At 46.0% G+C, this 25,149-nt stretch overlaps 9 protein-coding genes across 9 annotated transcripts; 4 read left to right on the forward strand and 5 right to left on the reverse strand.

Moving 5' to 3' along the window:
- Positions 1-584: 584 nt before the first annotated feature.
- EV420DRAFT_1488851 (uncharacterized protein) lies at positions 585-1,910 on the forward strand (the record flags this gene model as incomplete). Its single annotated transcript, XM_060470658.1, has 7 exons — positions 585-671; positions 729-912; positions 971-1,048; positions 1,104-1,253; positions 1,305-1,412; positions 1,466-1,504; positions 1,555-1,910. The coding sequence occupies 7 exons, from the start codon at positions 585-587 to the stop codon at positions 1,908-1,910; spliced, it is 1,002 nt and encodes a 333-aa protein (XP_060321612.1).
- A 313-nt stretch (positions 1,911-2,223) lies between these two features.
- Positions 2,224-2,792, forward strand: EV420DRAFT_1654260 (uncharacterized protein; the record flags this gene model as incomplete). Its single annotated transcript, XM_060478800.1, has 3 exons — positions 2,224-2,261; positions 2,312-2,552; positions 2,607-2,792. 3 exons carry the CDS (start codon positions 2,224-2,226, stop codon positions 2,790-2,792), a joined length of 465 nt encoding a protein of 154 aa, XP_060321613.1.
- Positions 2,793-6,676: 3,884 nt separating this feature from the next.
- On the reverse strand, positions 6,677-9,250 carry EV420DRAFT_1488853 (uncharacterized protein; the record flags this gene model as incomplete). The annotated part of the gene is made up of 6 exons (XM_060470659.1): positions 6,677-7,633; positions 7,684-8,156; positions 8,268-8,601; positions 8,653-8,955; positions 9,165-9,172; positions 9,220-9,250. 6 exons carry the CDS (start codon positions 9,248-9,250, stop codon positions 6,677-6,679), a joined length of 2,106 nt encoding a protein of 701 aa, XP_060321614.1.
- Positions 9,251-9,738: 488 nt separating this feature from the next.
- Positions 9,739-12,739, reverse strand: EV420DRAFT_1488854 (uncharacterized protein; the record flags this gene model as incomplete). The annotated part of the gene is made up of 12 exons (XM_060470660.1): positions 9,739-9,968; positions 10,024-10,105; positions 10,158-10,375; positions 10,436-10,462; positions 10,509-10,512; positions 10,590-10,691; positions 10,763-10,884; positions 11,010-11,309; positions 11,364-11,480; positions 11,840-12,048; positions 12,106-12,277; positions 12,508-12,739. The coding sequence occupies 12 exons, from the start codon at positions 12,737-12,739 to the stop codon at positions 9,739-9,741; spliced, it is 1,815 nt and encodes a 604-aa protein (XP_060321615.1).
- A 1,676-nt stretch (positions 12,740-14,415) lies between these two features.
- Positions 14,416-15,719, reverse strand: EV420DRAFT_1654263 (uncharacterized protein; the record flags this gene model as incomplete). The annotated part of the gene is made up of 6 exons (XM_060478801.1): positions 14,416-14,682; positions 14,738-14,869; positions 14,934-15,110; positions 15,156-15,401; positions 15,450-15,482; positions 15,531-15,719. The coding sequence occupies 6 exons, from the start codon at positions 15,717-15,719 to the stop codon at positions 14,416-14,418; spliced, it is 1,044 nt and encodes a 347-aa protein (XP_060321616.1).
- A 360-nt stretch (positions 15,720-16,079) lies between these two features.
- On the reverse strand, positions 16,080-16,781 carry EV420DRAFT_1488856 (uncharacterized protein; the record flags this gene model as incomplete). Its single annotated transcript, XM_060470661.1, has 1 exon — positions 16,080-16,781. One exon carries the CDS (start codon positions 16,779-16,781, stop codon positions 16,080-16,082), a length of 702 nt encoding a protein of 233 aa, XP_060321617.1.
- A 125-nt stretch (positions 16,782-16,906) lies between these two features.
- EV420DRAFT_1282903 (uncharacterized protein) lies at positions 16,907-20,072 on the forward strand (the record flags this gene model as incomplete). Its single annotated transcript, XM_060468309.1, has 9 exons — positions 16,907-17,201; positions 17,260-17,765; positions 17,815-18,019; positions 18,080-18,308; positions 18,362-18,497; positions 18,548-18,723; positions 18,807-18,870; positions 18,927-19,455; positions 19,510-20,072. The coding sequence occupies 9 exons, from the start codon at positions 16,907-16,909 to the stop codon at positions 20,070-20,072; spliced, it is 2,703 nt and encodes a 900-aa protein (XP_060321618.1).
- A 1,969-nt stretch (positions 20,073-22,041) lies between these two features.
- EV420DRAFT_1598370 (uncharacterized protein) lies at positions 22,042-23,031 on the reverse strand. Its single transcript, XM_060474992.1, has 2 exons — positions 22,229-23,031; positions 22,042-22,173 (listed from the first exon to the last, which is right to left on the reverse strand). Exons 1-2 carry the CDS (start codon positions 23,022-23,024, stop codon positions 22,049-22,051), a joined length of 921 nt encoding a protein of 306 aa, XP_060321619.1. The 5' UTR covers positions 23,025-23,031; the 3' UTR covers positions 22,042-22,048.
- Positions 23,032-24,118: 1,087 nt separating this feature from the next.
- On the forward strand, positions 24,119-25,097 carry EV420DRAFT_1654267 (uncharacterized protein; the record flags this gene model as incomplete). The annotated part of the gene is made up of 6 exons (XM_060478802.1): positions 24,119-24,166; positions 24,223-24,351; positions 24,405-24,480; positions 24,531-24,591; positions 24,648-24,791; positions 24,851-25,097. The coding sequence occupies 6 exons, from the start codon at positions 24,119-24,121 to the stop codon at positions 25,095-25,097; spliced, it is 705 nt and encodes a 234-aa protein (XP_060321620.1).
- Between the last annotated feature and the right edge of the window lie 52 nt (positions 25,098-25,149).

The raw sequence follows: 25,149 nt of genomic DNA on the forward strand, positions 1-25,149 counted from the left end.
CCCCTTGGTACAGGCAATACAAGAATGCCTGGTAAAACCAAACGCACCCTCGCTTGTAGAAGCTTACCTCCCAAAACCAAACTACGTTGCAGTCAGGACGACTGCCTTAACAGGGGGGTAATATTACGATTTCACGCTTTATCTTATCTTATCGGCTCTCTTGTAATCTCGCTATGCCAATTCTCCAGACTTGATCGCATTCTATCATGAGGGTTCAGTACGTTTACCGCACCGTTGCAGACACTTGTAGTATATTTAGCACGACCCAAACTGTATTTAAGTAGCTCGACTGCAGGTCATAAACCTCAGTCTCGAACTAAAGTTTATTCACCCGATAACTTAGTCTGAACTCACTCTCGCTCCACTAAGCGATAGCTCCCTGCACGCAAACCTGCGAGCAACACAAAGCGCCTGACCGAAGTGCGAGTCACGCTTAGTTGTTTGATCTTGTTTGTGTAATCGGTCGCTAACAACAATACCACTATCATTACAATAATTCGGTCGTCTCCTTCGACCCAGTGTCTCGAAGTCTTGTATTCTTTGTCTAGTAAGTTTTTATTTCCTGTTTCTCTTGTATTGCACTCATGTGTTATTGTAATTATAGCCCAGGATATCAGGATGCAAACGGGGTCTGGAGGCCTGTTCACGCAAATGGATTGGCTGCATTGCATGTAAGTGCTTCTCATTTTATGAAAAATATACATACAGACTTATTTTCATGGGGCTAGGCGTCCTCGACCTTTGTTTACCCCTTTTGCTGGTGCCCACAGGCTTTTGCTGGCGAGTATCATGAGACCATCCTTTTTACAATGGGCCCAGCTGCAAACGCCGACCACAGAAACCCTGGCAAGCTTGCTCTACGCTGCAGCACTGCTCACCCTGGCCTAGGCATATTTGGATGCAAATTCTTTGGTGAGCTTCCATCTTTATTGATTTTGAACTTCAAACACTGAGGCTGCATGTTTGGCAGTTCCCCTTGAGGAGCTTACTAGCAATGGTGCTCTCGGAAATACCCTTGCCACGTTCAGCGCCACCACCGTGGCAACACGTACGTTTTATCCTTTTCTTTGTCCGACTCGATGCTGACATTATTTTCCATTCAGAGCCCATCACTGTCACTCCTACTATTGCTTCCAACCAAAACAGCCCCTCTCCTGTCTTGTCATCATCCAGCTCAAGCTTGCTGCACGTGTTGGATGTGGTTGTATGGTCTTTGGGCACTTCTAAGCATAAGCTTGAGCTCAAATCCAATGGTGAGTTCTTCATTCTCACAATAATTATTTGTCTCATCAACTATTAACCAGATGGATCACTGAAAAAGCGTCGCTCGCAGGTGCAGCCTTCGGCATCAAGTGACATTGGAGATTTCTCCCCTCCTCACTGGGGAGTTCTGTCATCAAAAAAAGCTGTTGGTGAGTTTCATTATCTTCCTACCTTAATCACAGACTGACCACCGACGCAATAGCTCAGGATGTCATGTTCAAGGAGTCGTTTCTCCGCAAAAGTACGTCGTTTTTCCCTTTTTTTATCCTTTAGCTCATGAATACATCTCAGTATCCTTACGTGGCACGTCGACCATGGAAGAGTTCTTCCAGGGCGCCTCAGCACTCCCAACTGAAACCCTTCGAGCTCTTGAAGGTTGCTACAAGTCGGGAGAAGGTATCACACTCTCGGAGTACAGGCAAACCACTGTACACTGCCTCGAGTGCGGCAAACTCTTCAGCAAACTCACCCATGGTCAGCATGTTTGTTTTACGGTCCAGAAACCAATTACGTGCTGCAAGACTGCGAAGGAGGTGGCTGTCAAAAGCGAGAAGGGAAAAGGCAAGGACAGAGTTGCTTATATTCCTGATATTTTTACAAGCACTCCGTTAACTACAGAAACCATTGAAATCTTGGATTCCGATTAGTTACATGCAACGTAGTAGTACCTATTCTGAAATAATACATCCTCTCTAACCCATGCACCTTCTTAAGAGAACGATTATAGCATTAAGACAAAAACAATGACAGATTAAACAATGGCTGACCGACATCTTTAACAACAAACTGCACGCGAACAGAGTACGTTCAGTATGACACTATGATGCGCCATGAAACTAGGAACCCGTTGTTCTTTCTGCCATCGCCATACGTGCTCTCAGGATCCTGTCATCTATTTTTAACAGGCTTATCCGTGCTAGATACTTAAGAATGTTCCAACTCGCCTGGGTTCGGACACTCATGTCGTCTTATTCCCTCTACACCAATTCACCCTATGAGTATGAGATACCCTCTTACCGGTCTTCCTCACTCACCTCATCTTTGACAGACCTCTCCTAGATGTGCTCCCAGTGATTGGACTGTACCGTTATGCTGTTCAGTACGATTACAGCCCAGAGCAGGAAGTTTGGTTGGCTGATCAAGGCCCTTCCTTCGAGAGAGCCATTCAGAACAACCGCGTTCTGCTGTGCTTGGAGCGTATTTACTCCAGGTGGTTCGATAGATGGCCTAGCAAATCTGAGGGCATCGACCCAACTCACATCAACTTAAACGAGAAACAACGGAAAATTGTGTGTAATTCTTAAATCCCAACCAAGTACCTCTACTCATGGCGGTTTGTTCAGGAGATTTTTGCTTTGTACATCATGGGTCTTAAACATCGATGGCTCGATGTGGGTACGCCTCCTGACAGATGGACAAATGTGATGGTGTACATGAAGCTAGATCACCTGGAAGAAATGCTCCAAGAATATTGGGGGATTCAACGCGTCTTTGTGCGGATTGTAGGAGCTGCCAACGGCAACCGATAGGGCAAATCTAATAGAAAATTTTCTATTTCGAAGGACACTAACACAGAACATACTCAAGTGAACATCAACATCGCATTCATCAGCTGGTTCACTATGTGTCCTGAACACGATGCGAGACCTTGATGTGATACAAGCTCTCAGAATTTTGAGTGACCGAAGTCTGAACGCCTACCATAGGAACACAGCCTGAAAACAGTAACTTTATATCATGAGTATTAGCTTCGTCTTAAAGTTAGTTGGGCAATTCGGTCCAATTGCAGGTACCGAATATTCTCAGCATTAAATTTGAATATCATTGGTTGCTGCCTCTTCGTTTGGGACACAGATCGTATTCGGTCCATTGTTCCAGAGAGTATAACTCTAATCCTAATGCTAGGTGTTAAAGTAATTCACTGGTTGTGAGATCGGTTAATGGGACCTAAACCAAGCAGAGCACGTTAACACCACACTGGAACTGATGGTTTGGAAAATATGCCATTATAATAGCCATAATTCTAATCCTAAATGCGACAACATTTTAGCTATTAGGCATCTGGGATGTTATTTCCTCAGGAAAAGAAGAATTCATTTTGTGGTAAATAGAGAGACAATCTGGTAAGAGCCATGGGCCGTGATCTTCGTACCAGAAGTCTACCTTCCCTGCCTCTACCTTGACTTATATCCCATCCACATCCTGTCAAGCAACAGTCTCTTCTTGTGATGCCTCCCTCAAGGTCTGTTTCGAAGTCAAGCGACTGTTTCATGCCTCCACCATCTCCCGACGCTGCTCTTGCTTTTGATAAATGCTATTATGATGCCCAGAGGTCTCTCGATTTCATTAAGAATCGAGCCATCCAACATTTAGTCACCATCATGGGTGCTATGATGAATGTCTGGAACTAGTAAGTACCTAATTCGTTCCAAGGTGTTCTTCTAAACACACGTTCCGAACAGTCCTGCCTGGAGACAGGAGAACGGAGTGCTCGTCCCTGTCAGTGTTGAGAACCTCAGGCATTATATGCTGGAGTGGGACGTCACTGTGCCCAACTGCCTCTGTCCTTTGAAAGATCCTTCCTCCGCACTTGTTCAGATGATTCTATGTCAGGGCGATGATGGAAAATGGCGCTTCCACTGCACATCAGACTATTGTGGATACGAAGGTACGACTCCGCCATCCTGGTATTGCTCTGGTTCTCAAGAAGGTCGTAGTCAATCTCTCAAAGGTGTTTGGTCCTGGTCTTCCTCAAACGGCCCTCCAAAACTATGCTGGTAAGTTACCAGGCCATCAGCATTGAATACTTTTGACATAGGGTACAGTTGGTAGTCAAGACATTGAGAACATGAACTACAGAAGTAAGTCATCACCATGTGTTACCAGAACAAATCACCCTTACTCACATGAATAATTACAGAGTATGAAAAGCGCTGGGAGGAATTCCACGGGAAAGCCTGGAACCAGAACATGCTGAAGAGGCTGGCTGTGGGCACCTGTGGAATAGTGAGCGGGCTAAAAGGCAAACCTCCAAAAACCCACACACACACTCACACAACTACACAAACTACAATCACCCTTGTAAGTTCTAGGGGGAGTGATTATTTCTAATGCGATCCAACTATACTTCAATATCTCGAAGAGTTTCTCTTATTCTCAGTGCTCTTAGCGAAGCTAAGCTTTCTCTAATGACTTCCTAAGTCTAGGAACTTTTTACAGGAAGGTTGTTCACTGGCGCAATGCAACCTTCAAGGCAGATTTGAGTTATAATACACAAGGGACACTGATCCCAACAGAAACAGAGGCAATACACGCCGGAACTTTAGTGAGCTTGCTAAAAGAACACCACAGGCAAGCACTGACTTAGCCCGCTCGCTACACAACTGTATGTAGGGGTTCTCCAACTAACTCCAGCAGGTTATCTCGACTCAAGAACACTTCAGAAGTGCTTGGAAAACAGATTCAGAAACGGAACTTCGAACAGAACAGACATGGAACAGACTGAAACAGAACAGAACAGAACAGAACAGAACAGATCTCAGATTTCCACTTCAACACATTCTCCGAACAGACTTATCACACTTAACAGAACAGAAACAGCATCACTGATTTGTATTCACTCTGACTAAGTTCTCAAAAGTCTTATCAAAAGGGTATCTCGTATTTCTCTGAGTGAGCTCGCTAATTCTATGCACAGCTCGAAGTCACAAACTGATCCTTTGTTACAGTACCGCCTTCAACGCGTGCACGGGAACTTGGGGGCTCGAAACTTGGCCTCTACCTACTGTAACCAGCCTACTTATACTACAGGGGAATTAGAATTACAAATGTCATGCAGTACCCAGACTCCTACATGCGTAGCACGTTGCCACCACCACCTTACTGAGCATCCGAGTCGGACTTCCCAGTTTTAGTCTCATTTCTATAGTGAGCTTGCTAAACGTGTGCCAAGAGGTGCTCTCCCGACACCCGCAGGCTTGTTCTCTAGCGACCGACAGGTCTAGGCGCATGGAACTATCAGTTCTGGCATATGTCATTCAGGACTTCTTTTCTTGGATTCACAGAGGCTTCTCGTAGACATGGCAACAAGTGAGTCTTCGAACAATGGGACTCAGAACAATGGAACGCGGGCTCGCAGACTTCGGCCGAAGCCCATTGCCCAAGCTTGTGCTGGTGATATCTGTCAGCTCACTTAAGGATTTCCCCGGATTTTCAGGTACAGCGCATCACAGTTAGCAAGCGCGCTAAGTGTTCTCAGTGTCAGTGCAATCTTCAAGGTTTTATCTAGCTCCCGCGAGTGTGCTTGTAAGTTAGAGCCTAAGGCATTGGGTATATGGTTTGGCCTTCTCATCACACATGCTCGTCAGGTACAGTGCTGTGACTAAGTCCTGTTTAGAATCCCATTGCTTCTTATGCCATAAGTTATATTCCATATCATTGCACTGCATAGCATTAGTGTCGACGCATAGTTTTAGTCCGCTCGCTCACTATCTCTCAGTATGTGTGTAAAACACTCTAGATTGCAAAATTACATGCGTAAATAGGCTGCAGTCGCAACAACGTGCAGCCTTTCTGACATCGACGAAGGTCTGGAATATGCGTCCGACGACCCCAACCGCTGGTATTCTAGCAGAGTTCCTGATTCAGAAGAGAAGCCCAAGGAGAATAACACACAAACCGACAATGTCCGTGATGTAACCTCGCAAACGACCAAAGTACCAAGTTTGTTTGATGCTCTAGCTTGACTGTTTCGGTACTCATATTTTATATAGCCCTGGATTTGGCGGATGTGGAGAAAAAAAGGGCGGCGAGACGACAGCCTGTCAATCATGCTTACAAAAAGCTGCGGCGCCAATGGGATAACAAAGATAAGGAGCCAGTTTCCGCAGGACAAGAGAAAGAGGTACCAGGTAGGATCGTCAAGGCTGTACCAGCACCGGCGCCAGCACCTCCAGCCCCAGAGAACGAGGTTCAAGTCAAAGCCTCGACGATCGCTCCCGCTACTCAAGGTCCCATGCGCCAAGAGGTAGGCATCCAGACAGCAGCAGTCATAAGTACCCATGAGTGTTATCAGTTCCCTCCTACTCCTCATCCAGTTGGGATTGACAAGGACAGATCAGGTGCACCATCTCTTATCCAACAGACCACTCCAGTAGGGTGGAAAGTCGTTCTCTGGAATCGCTTATCTTTGGATCATTGTGGGGTAACAGGGGAGGAGCTTTCTATGCTTGTCGTGAGTTGCTTGGGCTGTACTAGATATTACCATGATGGGTTTCCTCACCATTGCCCTTAAACGGTCAGAATATTTACTTGTCATTACTGTCTCTCGTTGGTCAGATTGCCAATGATAAAAAATAGTACAATTGATAGAATACAAGATGGTATAAATACATCAATAGTCCCGAGCAGGCTGTCATAGCTGTTTTTTCACCTTGGAATTCAGTCGCTTGGAATCCTTGGTCTCTGCTGCAAGGGTCATCATGGAGCTATGCAAGACGAACCTATCATCTGTTATTTCATCCTCAAGGAAGGGAGCTCGCGGTATCACCACAGCTACAGTCCAATCCAAATCCATGCTATCACTGGATGACTGCTTCATGAATTGAATGCTCCTGACATATTTCCCACAATGCTCGCCTGATATCATGAAAAACATGTCATAATGTTGTGCCTTTGGATGAATCGGCAGGACTCTGGAGGGATCGAGGACTTCTTTCAGTAGCGTATCATCCCTGATGCAAACGATCTTTCCATCATTGTTACGCTTTACCAAGGCTACAATTTGGCGGCCATTGTATTGCACACGGAACTTTGCGCCAAGGATCTCTGGATTGAGGCACCAGTGAATGGAATCCGGGGACGATGGATCCCATGCTGGAGAGAGGCATCGTTCAGAGGGATTGGGCCTAGGAGTAGTGTTTCCGGATTCTTCTACCACAACGGGTGGCAGAGGAATACACCTCCCCTTCTCCTGCAAGATGTTAGTATAAGGAACCTGCCCACGAAAGAAACTGTGGGCATCTGATAATGGTTGCACCTCATTGAGAGGCAGCCATGAGTCGGCCTCGATTATATCGAGGTAGGGGAACCAGCAACACAGGAAAGGAGCATTCGCATCATAGTGATCCACCTGAACCAACACCTGTAAGATTGGCTGGGGGTTACATGACGGATCTGTCATAATGTTGACATCTTTCACATCCCCGGTCTTTCCATGCCAGGGATGGCCTTGTTGAGTTACCAAAACTCTCGTCCCTATCCATGGCGCAACAGGTGTCGATGTGGGAATCAAAGATTCGGTGGACGGGGCAGAGATCTTTGTGCTGGGTGGACTGTCTGCGATGACGATGTTTGGGTGTACGCTGTGCACCTACAAATGCTATCAGTTTTGAGTAGGCAAGTGCACAATATACGATGTACCTCGATTTGGTGACTATTGGGGCCAGCGGGGGATATCAACTGTAAAAACCTCCCCTCGAATGCGTGTACCCATCCAGACCATCTATCTGCAGGTAGACCCTCCGTGATCTGGATGTACTGTCCCACCATGAACTCTTTGCAAACATCAGTCCATCGGACTGGAAATATTCCTTCTGAAAATTGAACATCCAACCCCTCATCGCTGACAGTATGGATCAATCCAGATCGGCCTGTCCCTACTTGGATAACCTTTTCTCCAACCTGAAAGCACCATTCGGAGACTTTTGGATGATCTCGTAGGTGCCTATGGACTTGAGGATGTCGGGACTGACCAAAAAGCACGACTGTTTGGTTGCCGATCTCGTGAGCATTTTCAATCTGAGAGAAAGAGAGGTGGCGAGCGAGAAGGTCATGCTCATACACCAAGCCCTGAAAGCGATAATGAGACTCTCCAATTATTGATGCATTGAAAGCTGCATGGTCGAAGAGTTTGGGGGCAAAATCCGAACTTTGAAGCCGTCATCGTTTGTTCTTCGATTTTTCTTGAGCGCTGGGATCCAGTTTCGGTACCAACAACACCTTACAACCCCAAGGATACACCTTAGCCACCATCCCCACCTCGCCTTTGAACCGGCCATGATGAACTTTGACCCATGCTCCATTCACCATGGGGTGCGACGATGAGCCAGAGTATAGTGCACATGCACTTGTGTTCAGAGGAACGGCGTGGAGTTGAACCTGCTGATTTTGCAGTGCCACACCTGGGATGTCAACGAGCCACGTCTTGAGTGCCGATGTCATTTCTGCCTCAAGCCAGACTTGTTTCTCGAGGCGAGGCATAATAAAGGCGGCATTGATACCATGCTCCGGTCGCGCATTTCGGCCAATGTGAAAAACCACAATGTCCTCCCAACCAGGCTTCAAAAAAACATCAGGAATAAATGCATATAGAGACAACACATGACTCACAAAGCAAGATAGAACCCAGAGTTCGGGTGCAACATCCAAAAGACACCAATCGTAGCTTCCCTCACCGACTAGCAAGCATTCCCTCACATTTGAACGTGCCTTTGCTCTCTTTAGCAAGCCTTCCCATGCTTGATCTTCCTCTTGTCTAGAAGGAATAGGAATGCATGCAGACAGATTGATGGGTCCCGAGTCCGCTGTTTCGTCCGAGGATTCTTCATCGATAATGAAGCTTTCCTCGCTCTCAGATGGGGATTCGACATCTGAGTCAGTATCTACACCAGCCTCGAGGTCTAGAAAGATAGACTGCTATGACAGTTAGAACATGAAGCACTCATTGTATAGAAAACATACCATCAATGTAACAATGACAGTGGCGTCGTCTTTCGTTTTTCACGTGTCACCACTGTAGTTTCACGTCAGTTCATTCCGGGGCAAGATAATCATTCATAACATTCAAAACATAATATATTTCACATGTATACTACTAGCTACAAGGAATATCTATTGCTTACCGCAGTTACTGTTGCACGTGTAGTAATAGAAGGAAAACAAAGAGGGAAAGCTTACATAAGAGCTTGGATTTGTTTGATAGCGGCATGTTTGAAGGACCACCAGGGACTTCCGCGGGTGCTTACTGGGCGTCTAGACCTCGGACTTTCCCAGGCGCTTACTGGGCGTTTAGAACTCAGACGTCTCTGGCGGCCCTTCAAACATGCCGCTATCAAATAAATCCAAGCTCTTATGTAAGCTTTCCCTCCTTGACTTGTTACAATATGCTACCGTAGAATATCAAATTACTTGAATACATTTAGTAGGGTACACTAGCGAACCCAGTATATCGCAAATTCGGCTGATGTGGAGCGCATCAAGAGTAAAAATCATTCGAGAAACTTAGAAAAACTATGAACACGTCTATCAGTATCATTCATGCATGTTGGGGCATGCCCCACAACGACGGATCATATGAACAGGACAGAAGTACGTTCCAAAACTTATTCCTTCTAAGTATAACTGACTTTCAGGACTTTCAGATTCATAAAGACTGGCGATTATCTTTGGCAACTACCCATGCAAGATTATATTTACTCATCCTGAGCTCTGACCATGCATTTTCTTTTTCATGTCTAGGCTCTTTTGCTTCTGTTTCTCATAGGTGACCTTCTGTTTTTCGTGTGACTCGATGGCTTTGAGGTCAGTTGGTTTCGCCGCTAACTTACAGACCGTGTTTTGATACCTTTCCCAAGACTTACGCAGTCGCTCGTTCTGCTCATTGATATGCTTGTCAGCCATATTGAACTTGCGCGTCTGCTGAATAACTACATTGGCGGACGAGTTCATCCACACCTGCATGCAGAGGAAATGAAGTCTTACCTGTGCGTTTATATTTTCGGATGACCGAAACGACGGTCGTAGTAGGCCTGTAGACGGCCTTCACTCCAGTCTTTTGCATGACCTGCTAAAAGAAATGTCAGTGATGAGCAAGCGCATGAATGATGAATAGGTACGCGGTGGGTCTGAAGGCACATCTTATCATAGTATCGAGCACCAGAGATGCCGCCAACGAGGGAACACGGCATGCCTTCCCGATAGATATCTATGTGGGACATTTTGACTGCGTTTGTCATGGCATCGCCTGCTTGCCAAATACTCAATGGTATGAAGCTCCTTTCCCAACACATTCCTTGCAGAGCAAATTTCGAGTGTATCTTATTGTAAATCCAATCTATGCACGAAACCAATTGTTAGAACGGCGACAGAGGATTTGTTGAGGACGTCCACTTACTATGATTGGATACCCCACCCTCTCTTTCTATGTAGGCTATGGTTTCATCCCAATTTGGATGTCGAATACATACCAGACTATGCATTTTGTCTTTAACTGAATAGTCTTGTATGCCGGAACTCGTGATTCCACGAGTGAGATGCGCTGTACATACACGATACAACTGGTGGATATGTTCATAAGGTCCTAAGCTGGAAACAGAGCGGCCCATTTCATGCAAGTCCTTGCAGTTGTGTGCTAACTCTTGGGCAATGTCCTGAAGATGGAAGCCTAAGCCTGGCATAATAATGTGAACTTCTCTTTAAAATAGTAGGCAGTCTGTCGTACCTTTTGCCTGTCCTCAATCTTGGTCAGTGGCCCAGTGCAATATTCCTTGATGATCATTGAGGGAAGGCAAATGCAGGTGTCGATACTTGATGTCCCTTTGGGTGTCTTGGTGCACCACTGACCTAATGGTCGCGAACAACACTTGATGAGCACACGCGGACTGTGAGTTCATGAAAGCTCTGCAGATAACCACCACTGCCAATTGGAACGATTAGCCTGAGTCACAGAAAGATGGAGGCTGACTTACCTTGATTCGTCTCATGGTCCACACTGACCAACTCAAATTCCTTCCAGCCCGGAACATGCTTGAAAGAAATGTCGCTTTGGACGTACTTTGCCTTCAGAAGGTCTTCACTGCATTGCAGCAGCATGCATATGATCAACTTGAAACAGTCGTCGTCTAAACCTTCGAGAGGGCCATCCTCATCTTCACTATCATCAATGTGGTCTCTGCCATCTTTGAGTCTTTGCCAAGATATTTCCTTCATTTCACGTATGTAGGGTGTGCTCCCTTCCTCGTCTTGTTTGGATTTCATATGCTGAACACCTGTCGAACCCACCTCTGTAAAGTAACTGATATTAATGAACTTGGAACTCGTACCATCCCATCCGGTCCCATTGGGGAGACAGGCCTTGATTTCTGTGTGAATGTACGATACTATGTGGTCCAAGTTGGCCAAGAATGGGTGGACATGAGTGAGCGTCGGCTCCTCTTCATCTGGACAGAGTTGTTTTACGTGGTTAACGACTGCAGGGTGTCAGCAAAACCATCGAGGGGTCATATCCGCCAGCTCGTGTTCGAGGCTACGTATCAATAGTTTGAGTTTGGATTTAATATGAACAGGCATCATCGTTGGAAGGGGAATAGGATGTGTATGAGGACTGTGGCAAAGAAGAAGTATCTTGGGGCATGCCTCCCAGTAACTGTCCTCCGGTTGAATGACAGTGAATCTGGCTGAGCATGGCTGATGCACCATTTCTGTCATGAGCATGGTCTCTTTACCTGATTTTCTGTGCCCATTCTCTATTAAATTTGAGATTTATGGGCGTGGTGTAAGGGAAATATAATTGACTTACCACAATTCACCTTTTGGGAGCTAAAATTGTGGACTGTAGTGCAAGGAGCTAACAGCCCATAGCCATTCTTGTAAGCTCCCAGTTCAATTGTCTTGATTGTCAGCTCATCGTTCCTAACCAATGCGCACAAATACTCGAAGTTGAATCCTCCTCCTCGATCGGGATACAGGATGAAGTGTTTGTGCGAAGTGCACGAATAATGTTCGCAGCTATCACACTATTAGTTTGCTTTCTCTCAGAGTGGCAGTATAGGATGGCTGACATACCAAATGTATTGCTTTTCTTGCATTTGTCTAATGACAATTCGACCTTGGCACGTTTGCTTGCTCTTCTGACCATGCTTTGCTTTGGTAGGCATCTGTTGAATCTCGGTTTTGATGGACTGTTCCTTTTCGGTATAAAGAGTGGCTTCTTGTAAATTGTAACTGCAGCTGTTATCTGTGATGAACCTGAACTAAGCTATGGTCTTATTGAGGATCTCTTCTTTGGGCATAAAGTCAGGCTTGTCCCTATGAGCCTGATCAAGCTGTAATTGAAGGGCTGCTCTCGAGGCTTGCATATGCGAAATCTCCTTGATATGAGAGCTCACAAACAGACACACATGAATGCCTCGACCTGATCGTGTCTATGAGTATAAGCCGCTGATTTCACTATGGATGTGGACTTACAAGTGCTGTAATCAACTAAACACAGAACCGGTTGGCCGTCTTGGTCCAACAGAATCTTAGTGAAATGACCTTTGGATTGTCCTGAAGGTTTCCCTGCAGAATATGCGAAGTTACAAGCTGGATTATATGATTTATCGGTCAATTCCATATGGAGTATATACGCAATGGAAGTCTGTGAGTCGGGTGTCGTCTCGGGATATTCAATGATTTCCTTAGACTTGAGGTGGTACATGGTGGATGCCAAAGTTCTCTGGTTTATGCGGACATTGTGCTCTATTTTGAACGGCGTGACATCAGATGAAAATGATTTAGGCATGTGGGACCCTGTACTTGGGGTTGACGGTTTTGAGTCAACCAGATTGAGGAGCTCAGAGATGGATAGAACAGGCATGGTAGAGTGTGGAGATGATACTCAGACAGCATGATACTGAGTATGGAGTGATTCTATTATTGGGAGGCAACAAACTGTAAAATGGTACCAAAGTCCAACTTCGAAGTGACAAGAACAGCTCGAAATTATGCAGTATTTCTGGTTTTACGTAGGGAGCGATTGAGGTGGGAGGCGAGGCTTTTTGGGGAGAGTACGGGAGAATTCTCCAGCCATCGATCACAAGTCGGCGAGCCAAACTGGTGAGCTTATTTCAGTTTTTGTTCCAGTCGGCGTTATTAGGTCCCTGAGGAGTGCCACAAGCATGTAACCAAGGTTCATTCCATGAAAACCCAAATTAAATTGAAGTACCTTTATTAGCCTATTTCGTATCTGGGAATAAATCACTTGGCGACATTGCCGCGAGTTGAATTCCGGATACTTGAATCCGAGGAAGCTTTGCCTCATCTTATTCTGGTTACATTTGATATTTTTACAGATGTTTCCGACAATTCAAAAGAGTATAGGACAAAAATACTGATATTGCAGACATTGAGGGCGACATGTACGGTGCTACGCAGCCAACAAACAATACAGGAGTGAGGGGAAATGATCGAAAGGAAAATAAGCAAAGAGAAAAGACGCCACAATTTTGAAACAGTACTAGCCATAAAGGGGTGTTGTAACACCATAGCACAAGGAGGATGCTTGTGCACATCTGTGTCGCCGTTGTCACCGTCGGTTGTCACCTGTGTGTGTCAAAGGGTGAAGGATGAAAGGAGGGGGGACCGAGGACTGAGGGGGGGTAGGGATGGGGGCGACAGCAATGGCAATGGTGGTGGTCAAAAATCAAGATGAGGGAGAGTGACGACCAGTGATGGTGAAGTTTGCAACGTGTTTTCCTGTCCGATTTGGGTTTCATAAAAGTGTAATGTTAAAAGGCCAAAAATCTAAAACATGTTGATTGCCATGCCATACATGCTTGGCATAGTATACACATCATGTCCCGAATATGCCCTCCCTTCCCAAAATGGTACACACATGCCATCACCGACATGGTCACGGCAAGGTCACATCAGCAATCTCGCAACCCATATAGGGACCATAGACCTATGAATCCTATGCCCTCCTATACCCTATAACATGGTATAGGGCTATAAGGCACATGCATGGTTTCTATACCACCTGTCATAGGGCTATACGCCCTCTATACATGCTATACATAGGATTATGCGGTGGTCCAATCGATTTATGGCTTCAAAAATAGGTGCTGCTCAACTAATGAAAGGATATAAAGGCATCGTTGCATTGGTATAGTCATGAACAATATAAACTAACAGCGCTGTGATATATACAGTCAGATACGACATATCTCGTCGGTTCCATGGGCCTCGTTTTTGCAATTTGAATACTATCTTTGTCACGCCGGTCATAGGTAGTATAACTACCGACAACAGCCTGCAAGCACGAGCGGGTGAGAACACGCTGAAGAAGACTCAGTGACACATCTGCCATTTGCGAGGTGAGGGAATGTACTTGCCTCAATCCGAAAGATCCACGTCCTTGCTCTCATCTTCCTCTTCATCATCTGAATCCTCACCGTTGTCGCCCTTACCACCAGTGCTGAATTCCTGGCAGCGAAGATAAATCTCGTTCCACTTATCCTTGGACAATACGCTCGTGTTTTTGTAGTGTTGTTTGACGACTGTCACCCATGGTTCTTCACCAAAACTATCCAGCGAATTCTTGGACTGTTTGCCTGCGAGAGAGTTGACACCTTTCTTCCACACCTGAAGCGCACGTTTAATCTGCAATCAAGACACTATCACTGTTATGGTCAATAAGAAGGAAAACAAGATGCACTGCTGCTGCTGCAAGAGCCAGAGCCCCAGCCGGAGGACCAAAAGTGGTTGGTGTGGAGATTGTACGATGGATATAGTAGGCCATTGTCTGAATGAGGAGTCGTCCCAGATATGCTCCATGTCCTTCTGCTGCCTACAAGTCCCGAGGACTCAGTTGAGTCAGCTCTCAGTGACGAGATGGTAAAATGAGTACTCACCGTGTTTTCAGGTTTATCATATACAAACCATTTATTCTTTGAAGCATTCCGCACCCACTCTGCTTGCTGTTCAGCTGTTTTGCACCCCTTGAGCTCCGGATGTTTCCAATTCCTAGATATGGCTGCCATGGCCACTTTTCCCAGTTCACTGCGATGTGTTCGGATTTGAATTTGAACCTGCGAGCAGTTAGTCATGAGAACATAAGCCAGGAATACACGTACGACTCCCATGATTGCAGGATGGTCAACTCGAAGCTCCTTCTTTGCTTCATCAAGATGCCTTGGAAGGTGACCGAAGGTATTAGTCCATAACAGAACTACGGTGGGTTTCAAGTCAGAGTGGCTGTTAGCACTGAACTGGTCCTCAAGCGTCGCTGCCCAATCGAGTATCGGAACGATAACATTGGTCTTGAAAAGTTTGATATCAGCGGTGGAAGGAAGGGGAAGATCTTCGAACTTCCATGCAGCCTTTCATGTCTTAACCTTCTCATGCTCCTTCCCATCAATCTCATTCACGTTTGCCAGCTCAAGCTTCACGGTGACCGATTTCTGACAATGCCAGGTCAGATCATGGATAGCGCGTGTTATACGACATACTTTGTTGACTTTGGGACCCTTCCCAGCGGCGACAACGTGATTCTTATTGTTCTGAGTCTTGATTCGGTCCTTTGCTTTTCTCGCTTCCTTGATAGCATCCACGTCCTCGTCATGATCAAACTCACCCACTGGATCAGCCTCTGTCTCGCCTTCTTGAGCTGACAAAGCTAATGATGTCGTGGAAGCCATAGGTGCGCTCTGTTGGTACATCTTTTCCCAATTGGCGACGAGACCTCCAATGCTATCAGACTTGGATCGCTTGGCTGGGCTTCAAGTGGGATATGTCACTGTAAGTATTCTTTGACTTCACAGTCACTCAAAACTCATGCTATTTCATGATCAGTGAGCTGATTGGGTCGCTTTTTTGTGGTGGCTGACCCAGGGATTGTTGACGTTGGTGCAACTGTGTGGAGACTGGTGATAGCTTGTCATACTTCCAACTTGCTGTCCACAGTCTTCACAGCGTAAGAAAAATATCGCAATTAAACACGGAAATATACTTACCTTGATTTTAGGTTGTCGTTTCGCCTTTGGAGCCAATGACGATGCTTAGTTTGGCTGTATAGCGCCAGCCTTGGCTCTCTGGCGTGCAGCCAGAAACTCCTGGTATAGCATGGCCTCATCCTGCTCATCCTCGGAGCCAGTATCGCTGACGACAACTGCGCTATGTTCAACATACTCTCCATCTGACCCGCTGTCATCTATGACCATCTCGGTGCCCATAGGAGGTGATTCATTACCTGAGGTGAAGTCCAAGTCCATCCTTTCATCACTTATCCCCTCAGACTCTGATGTCGCTACCGAAGATATAGGAGGTAACTCATCCGATGAGTCCATACCAACCTCTGACGCTGGAACCTCTGCAAATCCATCAGCAGGTGATAAAATGATAGGCGTTACTGCTCGAGGGGGTATATCGACTGGCTGAGTCCGCTTTCTGGAGGGTTTGGCTGTGCGGGCCTGCAATGATGGGGGTAAGCCGTTTTTTATCATGTCGAGATCAGGACGCAAAGACTGGATTTCCTTATCCTCAAGAGCATTGGCATCCTCCTGTGCAGCAACCTTCTTCTTTGCCTGTTGCTGTTTCTCCTTTTTTGCCTGCTTCTTCTGCATGTTGACCTCTCGCTGACAATCCTTTTCTTCAGCTCGCTTTCGCTGGCCTTCGGAAATCTCTGCATGGGTGCATGGAATCCATTGTGCAGGGACAGCAGCAGCCTTGCCACACGTGGTGATGCGAGAGTCTGAGGACATTGAAAAGTGAGAAGAGGAGTGTCTGTGGCGATGTTCCGAAGAAAAAAAATTGGGTAAGCTCGATCAGGACTCTTCCACCTTTTCCTTACTCATCGTTTATCCCAGAGACACCCTCCTTTTCCAGGATGCCTCGACATCGGTGTCCTTGGATAGGGTGCAATCGAGTCTTCAAGCGTGCAGGAGATTTGACTCGGCATGTCAACTCTCGTCATCGGTCTCATCCAGCCTCAATCAACCACATCTCTCCAATTTCCAGGGACCCCTCAGAGAGCGAGCCTGACATCTCAGATTATCCATACCGTGATGATACCATCTTGGATGACACTGAGCTTCCAACTTCCCACTCTCAATCCCCCCACTCATCCGTACCGACTCCTGCCAGTGAGAAACCATGCAGAACTCTGCATCCATTCCTTACTGGTGAGCCACCAACCTGGTACTGTACTGGCATGAGCATATATTCACATTGACATTTTAGGTGTGAAAACTGATCGAGATGGTCACCCCTTGCCTCCAGACACACCGCCTCCTGCAGATCCACCTATTGCCAACGTCTGGGCACCTTTCAATGGAGAAGTCCAATTCCATCTGGCCGATTTTCTTTTTCGCAAAGTTGAGATGTCACAGTCCGACATCAATGAGCTCCTGGATCTATGGTCTCTGGACATGCACCGGCATGGAGATGATGCACCATTTGATAATCACCAGGCACTCTACAAGGCTATTGATGAGATACGTGTAGGAAGCGCACCATGGAAATGTTTTGAAACAGTGGTCCCGGATACTCTAGGCCGAGATGCACCTGAATGGCAGAGGCGATCCTATCAGATCTGGTTTCGAGACCCAGACACTGTCATCAGCAATATCCTCGCTAATCGTGACTTCGAGAAGGAATTCGACACCACACCGTATGTTGACCTTGATGCGACTGGTCAGCGTAGATGGAGTGATTTCATGTCAGGCAATTATGCCTGGTGCCATGTGGTCTGTCAGAGATTATTTACTGATCTTCTGTATGCTAATTGTCATTCAGGCCCAGATATTCGAAGCAGATAGCAGTACCGAAGGTGCTATGTATGTCAGCGTGATTCTCGGTAGTGACAAGACGACAGTGTCGGTAGCTACGGGAAATGTGGAATATTATCCCGTTTACTTGTCTATCGGCAATCTTCACAATTCCGCACGTCGAGGTCACTGTAACGGTGTTGTACCCATAGCCTTTCTCGCCATCCCTAAATGTAAGCAATCCTTTTCCATAAGAAGACACATTGGCCTGATGGATACATCGGTACTTTCAGCGGATCGAAAATATGACCGGGATGTTGCATTCAGACTTTTTAAGAAGAAGCTGTACCATGAATCACTAACAGCGATTCTTTCATCACTCATTCCTGCAATGACAATGCCAGTGGTACGACAGTGTCCTGATGGTCACTATCGCCGTGTGATCTATGACCTGGGACCATATATCGCCGATTATCCTGAGCAAGTCCTCTTGGCAGGAATTGTCCAAGGCTGGTGTGTGAAGTGAATCTTTCCTATTCATACAATAATCATTCAGAGACTGATGACATTGACAGATGTACCTCACCGGCAGCGAATCTGGATGATCCTGGAGAACGTCGGTCACGAAAACTTACTGAAGTCCTCTTGGAAGCCTTTGCCGATGATGGGGATGTTTTATGGGACAACTATGGCATTGACGAGGATATCTTGGTACGTGACTCTGCTAACATCCATGGAAAAGTATGTTAAAGCCAGATCAGCCATTTACCTTCAACTTTCCCCGTGCGGACATCCATGAGATGATCTCGTCTGACCTCTTGCACCAGATTATCAAGGGTTCATTCAAGGACCATTTAGTTGAATGGGTGCATGAGTATTTAGTCCTCAAAGAGGGTGAGACTCATGCCAATGAGATAATGGATGATATAGACCGGCGGTGAGCTAATTCTTTGATTGGTTGCATATCTACTCACTGTCATAATTTAAAATTGCCGCTATGCCACCTTTTCTGGGGCTTAGGAGATTTCCCCAGGGGCAACGCTTTAAGCAATGGACAGGTGATGACTCCAAGGCTCTTATGAAGGTAATGGCAATCTGTATCATTACATGTTATGCTCATGCTGATGTATTATCTACTAGGTGTACCTGGCTGCTGTCGCTGAGTATCTTCCAGAAGCAATCATGAAGACACTTTCTGCATTCATGGATTTTTGCTATCTAGTTCGGTGCTCTGACTTTGATGAAAGCACTCTAAACCAGGTTAAAGAAACCATCCGGCGCTTTCATCACTTCCGTGAGGCCTTCAAACTCTCGGGTGTGCGTGAGAGCTTCTCTCTTCCTCGGCAACATGCCATCATACATTACCCCAGTCATATTATGGAATTTGGTGCCCCGAATGGACTATGCTCATCTATCACTGAATCACGACATATCACTGCAGTAAAGAAGCCCTGGCGAAGATCCAATCGCTATAATGCACTGAGCCAAATGCTACTGACCAATCAGTGTCTCGACAAACTGGTTGCTCTTCAAACGGATTTGATTCAACATGGTTTAGTTGAGCCATTGCAGGCTCCACCTGCTGATCCATTCGACAATGGAATAGAAGACGAGGGTGCCATGGATGGGGAGAGGACCATTGGAGAGGTCACACTAGCGAAGACACCTGGTATGCTCTTCATTGCTCATGCTGCAAGCTGATACTTACATCAGATTTCTTTAGAGCGTGCATATCCTAGAGATATTGCCGATCTGGGTCAGTATATTGGGTATCCAGACCTTCCAGCACTTACGCAGCTGTTTCTGCATGAGCAATTAACTCAAAGAAGACCGGACAATTTCAATCACATCAGCGACACCAGTTATCCCATTATCAATAGTCCTGTCCATGTTTTTCACTCTGCTACAGCAACATTCTATTCGCCAAGCAATATCTCTGGTATATGGGGTATGCGTCGTGAACGCATATGTGCAACCCCTTCCTGGCATGGTTATCCTCGGTATGACTGCGCACTGGCCATTGTTGATGAGGAAAAATCAGGATTCCGTGGAATGAATGCGGTGCGCATACTGCTATTCTTCTCATTCCGGCACAATGGCAAAGAGTTTCCATGTGCTCTGGTGCACTGGTTTAACACATACGGGCGCCTACCAGATGCAAAGACTGGACTGTGGATTGTCAGGCCTGACTTTCGCGGCACTGCCAGGCACACACCTGTTCTTAGCGTCATTCATGTAGACACTCTCCTTCAAGGTACTCATCTTCTTCCCGTTTTTGGCAGTTGAGCATTGCCACATAAATTCCATCATTCCCATTCGTTGGACTGCTTTCAAGCCTTTTATGTTAACCATTACGCAGACCATCATATGCATGAAATCATTTTTTAAATATTATTTTCCGTTGATTGAATAATATATTTTTCAAGCGTAGTGGTACTCCTTGCATTATCCTGATCATGCCTGACTCAGATATCCCACAAAAGTTCCTCTTTGATGCTCTGGCTATGCCTGGCTGTAAGTTAGCTCCACTTACAAAACAGCACCACTGGCGTACGATGCAAGCTGCAATTCAGAGCCGAAGACAAGGAAAGTTGTACGTACTTCTGCCAAGTCTCTGCGTCGAGCAAAGGGATTGATTTCGTGACTTTGCATTTCAGGGCTCTCAGACCACAGAACTTCCCCAAGAAAAGAGCATTTGACAATCCGAAAATTTACCAATATGTGCCAGCATCACCTGGCAACAGACAGATCGGGGATTCCGAGTTGGATGGGCAGTACAATGGCCTGACCACTTGAGACTTCATGACCCTGGAGATTGATATGTCAAATGGTACCACAGCTATCCTCAATGAGCTCGCAAACTATCGGACAATGTTCAATGCAGGGATTAACTCACTGAAACTGTGATCCGGATTGACGGAGGCTCGAGAGGCACTGGAACAGCTTGAAAAGCTAGCAGATTGGATTGATGATGCTGATTTGAAGCAATGGTCACTAGCGGAACTGGAACACCAGCGGTTGTGGCAAGGTTGGCAGAAGTTTCTTGAGAGAGACTCAGAGGAGGCACAGCCAGACTTGGACTCGGAGCAGGTGTCAGACTACAAAGGAAACAGCACAGAATTGACAGAGTCAAAGTAAACCGAATCTCATGTGATTAGTAAAACAATAGGTGATCATTAACTGATGCATGGAGCTAGTACTACCAGCTGAGGTAAATACAAAATATCAGGGTATAGAGGAGGTATAGAGGTATAGGTGGCATAGAGTCTGAAAATAGCCTATACCTTCTATAGCGTCTATGGTCCCTATAGAAGTGTGAAATTGCTGATGCACACTCACGATGGTGGGAGCTCTTTGCCGAACCTTGCTGAGGTGCTTCCGTGCCGTCCCCTGCCGAGGTCACATCATGTACGGTACCGTACGTATATTATTAGTACAGGCACTTACTAGTACTTTACCTACAACACATAGTATTATGCGGTTCTTCGGCGTTCTAAATGATGTCCAGCCACTTATACTTAGGGTTTGAATTTGATGTGTCCCTCACATTATGTAAGTCTCTGGGCTCGCTTATGAGTCTGGAAATAAAATACATAGAAAAAAAAAGAGAGAAAAAGAAAAGGAAGAGGGAAAAGTTTCAAAGCTACCAGTGTAGTTTAAAGAATGATTTTTGAGCATCGTGAACCGCACTTTGCAAAGGCTGTGCATCTTCGATGTCTGAGGCACAGCTAGCTTGTATATAGCGGAGTCGACCAATACAACAGTCTTACAGTCTTACATCAAGCGGCAGTGCAGTAGTGTATTTAATATGTGGGATGTACTCCGTTTCTGGCTCTCAAAAATTTGATATCAACTCGGTCTGGGAATAGGATATATGAATGGTAGCAACATCACTACTGACCGGGAGCTTGAATTTCAGGCTAAATGTGGTGATTTATCGGCGCTCGCATTCAGCATTGATTGTTGTTGCATCCATCATATAAATCTTACTCGGGGTCAATAGCCAGTGTACATCTAATAGGAGGAAATTTTCTTTTCCTGAGACTGAAAGTGCCCGCCCCATGAAAGCTACCATTTCATGTAAAGAAGGTTATATCTATGAATGCTTGAGACAATAAATTCTTTAAGAGGTAAAATTTCGGGCCCAGGAAGAAGCAGAAAGACAAAGATACTACTCAGTGGTGATAGTAGCGACAGCGACCCACGAGCATGAGTACTAGTGAACCACAAACTATAATCCTGACGCCGCGTTAAGGTAGTCTTCATTGAAAAATGTTCAGTTTTTTTTGCGTCAGAATATAATCCCAAGCGCGACTTTCAGTCACGGTATCTGAGTTAAATATGAATTGCAGGTCTTTGTGGATTCCGGAAAAGATGTTTTTCAGACCTAATTTGGCAGTAGTCAGTAAAGTAGCAGAAGGCAAAAAAAAGAGGGATCTCACTCCAAGATCTTCGGGCGGCCTTCTTGAAGCGATAATTGATATCCCGCAGGTCTCCCTTTGATTCTTTGATGAAAATCTGACTATGAAAATGGCGTGCCCCCCGTTGATATACCGAACCATCTACCGCAGAATATATTGATCTTGCGAACCATATCGGCGTAAAGTTTCGGCCACATTGCACCATGTCAAAAGTAATCTCTGAAAGAATGGTGGTCCATGATCTTCGGAGAGCCAAAGCGACTTCTTCAACATATGGTGGATCATCTACGACGATACTCCAGTCAACAGGCAGCCTGCACAGCTGTGCTTTTGCATGCTCGAGGATTATAGAAACGCGAGTTTGGAAGAGCTGGTGATGATACAAAAAGTGTTGATGCCATCCGATGCGAAACTTGATCTCAAGATTGATTCGCTCGAGGTTAGGAAAGCACCTGCAAAAGCCGATGTAATTGGGCAGGCTGCAGAACGCTGAATACGGTTCCTTCATGGCGTCTTCCGTCGATTTAATGAGATCAACATAACAGGTTATGGTATGGGTAGAATCGGGGAGAGAGGTGGGATAGATTGCAGAATTATCGAGATAGATGATAGAGCTGAGGTAGAGCAGATATGCGATGGTTGGGACGTGGATGTCTCGAGAAGTGATGCGTGCGAAGACATCCTTCCACACGCTGTTGATAAGGGGGCATCCTGTCATGAAGTTAATCCGTTCATCTGAAGGATGCTCAGAGTTCCAAAATTCCAGAATGATATACTCGACGAGCTCGGTAGGAAGCTGGACATTAGAGATGCGCATGGTTCGTAACCAAGAGACGCCCGTCGCAGTCAGTCTAAATAAAATCTGCACGTGATACTACGAAAAGGATAATCAGAAGCCAGATGTGGAAGCCGACCATGCCAAAACCCTGAAGAATTTGCAGTTCGGACCACGATAAACTACTCACAACCAAAGGAGCGCATTTTTCGGTGTTCCCACTCTCAGGTGCATGGCCCCCTTCTGCGCTACAGGTCTCTGCAGGCCACCAGAAGGACACCCATTCAATTTATCACTCTATACGCAAGCCTTTCAATACCCGATCATTATTCCTGCTATGTTAGTAGAAGGTCTTATAGGGGATGGATGGTAGCCGAGTTTTGACAGCTCCCCGAGCCGAATGTCATCGGACTTTCTATGTGTGGTAAATTTGAACAGCGCGCCACACATAAATGTCTGTTAAAGTCAGATTCTCGGTGTGGCAGTTTCTTTGTTTGTCACTTTGTTTACTGTGACTCATGTTACTATCACGCTCTCCATGGAGTTGCTCGGCCAAACTTCCATTCAGCTCTCCAAACAGCGATTCTGAGAGAAAATGCAAGCTGGTGGCGGCATCTGCCGCCACCGAGCGAGGCTTTTTCGAGCAGCACCCTTATTACTGTTAGTTTTTGAAGTCCTGATCATAACTACTTACTAACTGATTCAATTCACCCACAATCACCAATGGCATCGGCTCTGATTCCAACTCTTAGGTTCAATCGTGTATAAGTGATCACAGGTAGTTTTTGGACAATGGATACTTTCATGAGGAGCGAACGTAGCAGGCTTTGCCCCAGAGCGGGCCTTACGGGAGTTATGAATAATGACTAGTGTTGCCGCGGCTCAGCTTATCTCGGCTTAACGCCGAAGTCAGTTTTGAGTCGTTTATTCTGACTGCACCAACATTCAAAATGACAGACATTTTGATGCTCGCATTCACTGAAGAGACTTATTGGTATCATCAGAAATTGTGTTCTTGTTCCTCCTACCCTCCTATCCTCGGCGGCTCAAAATCGACTTCGGCATTAAGCCGAGATAAGCTGAGCCGCGGTAACACTAATAATGACCGGCTAATAGATACGCGCTAGTAAGCGGACATGATCATTGAATTGTCTGTATTGAAGATTGCTCGTGATGACATACCAGTGAGATCATGCTATGGTCAGGCGCTGTGGGGTGACCCTCATGGCGCATATTTAAGGGTGGGGTTAAGAAATTCTGCACTATTCTACACATATATCGCGTCTTTCTCTTCGAAACTTTTACTCGGACTACCAAATGGGAGGCACCTACTACTACTACTACTAAGGCGCGTGGCTTTGTACGCCTTGTCAGTATTCTGTTCTACTTGCCGGAGTGCTTGCTTACCAAACGATCTACTAGTGGCCCATTGCAGTCATCCTGCTTGCCCTCACGGCGTATCGCATCCATTTCACAAAAAACCAGGGAGTAGGCTATCGTACGTCCCTCATGTATGGTCAGTCAATCTCTCCTTAGACAGTCTTCTAGAGCCCATTATCGTGGAACTTCTGGTTTCTTCCATCTTCACTGTGCTCTGGGTACCGCTTGCGTGCGTTTGCATCGTATATGTTTCAATGGGTACAGTTGACTGACGTTTATATGTAGCATGTTCATGATAGTGCTGAGCGTGCTTCGAGCTCTCGAGACAATGCTAGTACAGCTCGAAGGCATCCCAAGCACCTTCCTTTTGAGCTGTTGGGACTGGCCATCCTGTGGCTGTTTTGGCTTGTCGGCGCCGTGTATACAGCCGTAAGTAATACCTAGGTTGTCCCCCCGTCGATGCCAATTTTATTTTTTCTATCTTTTAGAATCTGGTGCGCCTTTGACGGGAAGCAGTGCAATATCATGACGGCGATTCTCGCTTTCGCTTGGATAGGTTGGTCCTTGCTAACGCTCTTGGGTATCCTGGCCCTGATGCATTCTGGATTCGCGTCGGAGGAGAATACTGGTACCAGAGTGGAAAAGGGCAGAGGGGTGGCTTCCGAGACCACAAATACGGGGACCGGGCAGCCAGTCCCTACAGCCAGCAAATGTCTAGTAACCGACGGCCGTTAATCCGTGCTATGCGCGCTCTCATGTATAGTACAACTGATATGTATCTTGTGTA

Source organism: Desarmillaria tabescens (genome assembly GCF_030435595.1).
Source record: "Desarmillaria tabescens strain CCBAS 213 chromosome Unknown EV420scaffold_202, whole genome shotgun sequence".
Taxonomy (NCBI): Eukaryota; Fungi; Basidiomycota; class Agaricomycetes; order Agaricales; family Physalacriaceae; genus Desarmillaria; species Desarmillaria tabescens.